Source organism: Aplysia californica, unplaced genomic scaffold, assembly GCF_000002075.1.
Source record: "Aplysia californica isolate F4 #8 unplaced genomic scaffold, AplCal3.0 scaffold00011, whole genome shotgun sequence".
Classification (NCBI taxonomy): Eukaryota; Metazoa; Mollusca; class Gastropoda; order Aplysiida; family Aplysiidae; genus Aplysia; species Aplysia californica.
The window spans coordinates 185,070-190,317 of record NW_004797281.1 but is presented as its reverse complement, the minus strand read 5'-3'; the positions used below and the strand labels follow the sequence as shown (position 1 = coordinate 190,317).

The window sequence follows — 5,248 nt, the reverse complement described above, 5'->3', positions numbered from 1 at the left end:
CCAATCCTTTCATCTTGCCTTGATTAGCTTTACAGTGAACCCGAAGTCCGTTCGTGCGCTCAATCACGGATAGTGCTGTATAAGTCTATGTGTTAGAAAACCACGGAGAAATTAAATGGTAAAGCACTTACAAACCACTCGACACTATTGTCCATGAAGCCAAGGATGAATTCCGTTCCCTTGTTGCTCTTACCTGGGGAATGACAGAAGATGTTACTGAGGTTTTGTCTTGTGTGATTTTTTTTTCTTTTAATTGCACAGCTTCTTCTTTGTACATTTTCTTTCTTTCCTTAAAAGAACGTTGGTTTGACCTGATTTATGGGGTTTGGTGGGGGCGGGGTGGGGGGAGGGATTTTTTTAGGGGTATAATATAACAAAAAGGGGTGGAAACAGGAAATTAGAAGCACAAACAGACATACTTACTCGTAGAGCTATGCTCATGCAAATTCTACTTCATCCCCTTCCATAAAACAAATATATTAGATGTACCTATTTTGTTTCAGACACTCAGGAACAGTCCTCAGATCACGAGCTGGAAAGTTTTCCAATGTGTTTCTCAGCTCAACACAAATTAACCAGCATGGGAAATGATAATTTTTAATATGCAAGTGTGTCGCAAACCGTGTTATTGTAAGAACCTTGATTTTATTTATCCTTGTCAACAAACTCGGACACATCTTTGGTCAATTCAACAGAGGTACAAAATGTACTATTAATGGCAACTTTAAAGAGTTTTACTTTTATTATAGAGGTTTACAACGATTCAACAGTTGGAAGTGTAAGGAGAAGACAATTAAGGGGGAGACATAATGACAATAAAAGGAGAAATCAAAAATACACGTAAAAGCGACCCAAATCGGCAGAGAAAAAGATGTGGACAAATTAACATGTAGCTTACGAAAAACATGTTTCAAAAAGCAACAGTAGATTCAGCTTTAAAGACTAACATTCACAGTGACATTATTTCGGACAAATTATCAACAACAACAAAAAATATTGTTCCAACCACACCAACAAATTAGTCCGTTCACTGACCTGCCTGGGCCGGTTGGGCTGACATCAACGTCATCACCAGCACCCCACACAACACTAATCCTGCTGGGATTGCCATAGTGAGTGAAGTAACCTGGGGCTCCCGTGGTAAAGTTTTACATTCCAGACTGTTCGACAAATCTCCCTCCTACACGCCGCTGTGTGATCAAAGACGAAGCAATGACGGTTAATCATCTTCATGTTTCTAGATCTAGCTTATTTGTCGCGGTTTTGATTTGCTGTTTTCTTATTGTTTAGCTCATTGTTTGTTTGTTTGTTGTTCTTTTAATTGGGGTGGGGGGTAGGGGGAATTTTTTTGGTTAACCCATGCACTTTATTAATCTTCATCATTCTCTTTTTTCCTTCAGCATCTCAAAGTTTCTCCCTCCTTCCTTAATTTGTAGCTGGTCTTTCCTTCCAGCTTCCCCCCCCCCCCCCCCCCGACTTCTTTGTATGTTTGTGTCGAATCGATTATATATATTACGCTATATTTGTGTCGAATAGGCTATATATTATGATATATTTGTGTCAAAAAGGCTATATATTATTATGCTATGTTTACGTAAATCTGATTATGTACGTTTCTTTGTACATTATAGAATACATAATAGCCTACACGAAATTCATTGACAAATGTTTACATTGTTACACAGATATACTACAAATGTTTTCTGAATCCATAACGTCTGCTCGTTCTCAAATTTCTACACCTCGTTACAATGTCATTATTTTTTAAACTTTGAATCTGTTATCGCCTTCTCCTTTCCTTATTAATGATAGGATAAATAAATAAGGATATTAATACAACGATTCATCTTAAGATACAGCACATTACGATAGAGCTCTTACCTTTGCTGGTGTCACTAATCCTCTGGAAAAGCCTCTAAATCGCTTTTGGAACTATTAGCTTTCTGTGGGCCGAGATCCAACCAACCTTAGACTCTGTTCCGCAAAGGGGTGCTTCTGTTATATATCGAACACCTTGCTTAACAGCTTTATCAAAATCTGAAGTGATAATTGTTTGTCTCGAACTGTTCAATTCTTTAAGCACCATATTTTAGTCATGAGTTTTGGGATCAGGCTAAGTCAAAATGGACCTATGTCTGTATTTATTTTGGTTTTACTGTCGGGCCGTGTTCAAACGGTTTCCAAAACAATCGCGCTCTTCTTAAAGTGACCTGTTTATCCACATTATTAACGTTTATGTTGAAGTCAAAATCTAATCCTTGAGCGAACATTTAAGTTCAGAATTTGGAGTTCCTCACACAAGAACCACAAACTACGTTGCTGCTTTCGGAACACGGCTCTGGGTAAGTACTTTGGTACTTAAACCAGTTAATGGACCGTTTTTGTGTCAAAAGGTCAGGACTGATGTAATATCTATTACAACATATTGGCACTTGTTTTAAAATCACATTTGCTTGCTCTCTCCAGGGGAAACATTTCAATTTCTTAGTTCAAAATTTTGGACGTTTTATTTTGGATTTAAAAACAGTATACTATATTTAAATACATGTGCAGTTTTACGTATAAAGAAAGAAATATTTCCGGAAATTGAGTGGACTTGATAGTGTTTAAGATAATATTATGCTTTCTTGGAGGTGGGTTATGGGGAAAGGGAAGGGTTAGTGAGAAAAAAGACATGAATAATTTGTAATGTTGTTTGAGAGCTTCATCGGCTGGACATTAATTGTTTTGATATTTGTTTTCTCAATTGTGGTTCTGCCTGTCTGCAGTCCGTGTGTCTTTCTGTATGTGTGTGTTTGTGTAAGTGTGTGTGTTTGTGTGTGTGTGTGTGTGTGTGTGTGTGTGTGTGTGTGTGTGTGCGTGTGTGTGTGTGAATGTGTGTGAATGTGTGTGTGTATGTTTGTATGAGCGAGTGTGTCAGTCTCTCTCTATCGTACTCTCCCTCTTTCTCTCTCTCTTTCTCTCTCTCTCTCTCTCTCTCTCTCTCACACACACTCTCTCTCTCTCATGTTTCCCCTCCACCCTTCCATTCACGCACACATTAACACAAACACGCACACACTCACATACATAAACACAAACACACAGACACACACACTCAGTCCTGTTCCCTTGTTTTATTTTTGTTAATGAAGACTATCTCTGTGTTAAGTAGAGATAGAAAAAAAGAAGAAAACAATAAATACGACATCTTCTGTAAGTGAGCCGTTACTGCCGGACTTGAACGTGAGTCCTTTCTAAAACAAACGTAGTCCTGTCTTACATTGAAGCAATTCCCTGTAGCGGACGGATAAGAAAACAGATTTCTAAAACATTTTATCAGTGACAATTTGAAGTATGTTTCAAAAGTTCACCCCCTCCCCCACCCCACCCAGGGCAGAGCTACTGACTGAAGTTGTCTTTAGGCCATTCCCAAAGGAGGGGGGGGGGTATGAACATGTTCTTATGAACTGTAGAATGAATTGTAAATGGACTGATTTATCTATATCGTGCTCATATTGTGCCAGAACAACATAGAGGGAACTCCTGCTTTTACTTTCGTCATCCTTACTATCGTCATTTTTCCTCTACTTTTTATGTATGTTTGTCTCACTCTCTTGTGAACTGCTATTTCCAGGGTGTCTTGATAGTCGAAGCAGACTTTGTGCTAGAGGGGTGAGCAGAGTAAGCCTGATTCCCCGTTTGGACTTCTCTGTTTACATCCACCCCTTGGTGCTCATATGACCTTATGCAGTTGTGAGCGCCGCAAAACCTTACGAAAGCTAAAAAATGTTCATAGGGCAAAATCTTATGTGACACCCGCCCCCCTCCCCCCCCCCCTAATATACAGTGTGGCAAGTCCTAACCGAAAGGACTAACCTTGTCACGCTTTTGACATTTATATCCGAGACGGTGAAGCGTGTCTACGGTTATCCAGATTACAGAAGATTTGGAAAAGGCGGCGGCGGTAAAGAACCGTTGCTCGTACTGGGCTTGTGGTCAAATGATCTTTTAAGACGGGCGATAAAACTCTGCTATAGTTATGATTAATTATTCTCCGGTTTCTTTCGCTCTTTTGTAGTTTAAGGCCACTTTTAAAGAGAATGGCTTCCCTTAAAACATCTTTCCGTTGTTAGAACGTAACTTACAACAAAAGTTATGAGACAGGCACCATCTTTAGTTTTATATATTTGTCCGATAGGAGCGGGGTAAAAAAAGAAAAATTCCCAGGTCAACCTAAGTCTGAAAGTTCAGAGTTTGATTTTTTTTCGAGTATTTCGAACTTTCTCCTGGGACGATGTATCTCTCAAAGCCCGGGTAGGCCCTGACAAGTAGGATCGAAGACCCCTACTTTGATTATTTAGAATTTTGTTCGACGAGGGCGTAAATATACCCCATTAGAAAAATATGTCCTTCCTTCCCGCAAAGAAATTTTAAAAGGGAAAAGAAAAAAGAAAAAAGAAAGAAAAAAAACACAGTGAAGGAACCTTACTTAGAAAATCACGTAAGTGTATGCGTTCAGCAAGAAATGAATTTGGCTGCAACGGGTTCGGACTTAAAGATCATGATTTTTGGCAAACAAAGGCTGTGCTATAATAGTATAATAAATGAGTGACCTACCTCTGCATTTAGTGTAATCACGTTATTGACCATATGAGATTAAGGTGACTCCCGTGAAGATTAATCCCTTATATAAATCCTCCTGGGCTGCTAACACCAGTCAACTGCTTGACATACTAAGGTTTCTGTGTTTCATTTTCGCTTCTCCTGAGATAACAGAGTGTGTTTAGGAGTGGCATGCTCTGATTGTCGAAGGCAATGTCCGGATTTTGTTTCAGGTTTGTTATTACCCACCAGAAGAGCTGCATATTGTCTTCGTGAACTACAACTGAACCAGCTCTAACGACCACCTGTCCAAGACAATCACATGTACAAAAGACCACTTCTCACTTCCCCCCTTGCTTTTTTTTCTTCATATGTTATAACGACCCCGTGAAAAAGACAATCTGTCTAAGATGACCACATTTCTTCTCAATAGTGGATGGTTGTCTTGGACTGGTTCTGCTGTGTTTCTGATCAGACTAAATTATTAAGGTTTCATTGATCGTATAGGGAGAAAGGATAAAAAACATTGCACTAACAGTTAAGAATCGATAGAATCAAGAACACTCCTAATGATTAGGTATGTCTTCTTACTCTTTTGGACCTTTCGGCTGCATTCGATACCATTGATCATGGTATTTTACTCGAGAGATTAAATACTACTTTT

At 39.0% G+C, this 5,248-nt stretch overlaps 1 protein-coding gene across 1 annotated transcript in view; it reads right to left on the bottom strand.

Moving 5' to 3' along the window:
- The window catches only part of LOC101855763 (SCO-spondin-like), a 30,015-nt gene extending 28,904 nt beyond the window's left edge, over nt 1–1,111 (bottom strand). The window contains exons 1-2 of the mRNA XM_035970219.1: nt 1,036–1,111; nt 144–193 (exon numbers count right to left, since the gene is read on the bottom strand). Coding sequence (XP_035826112.1) covers nt 144–193; nt 1,036–1,111 — 126 coding nt within the window. The remainder of the gene's footprint in view (nt 1–143; nt 194–1,035) is intronic.
- Between the last annotated feature and the right edge of the window lie 4,137 nt (nt 1,112–5,248).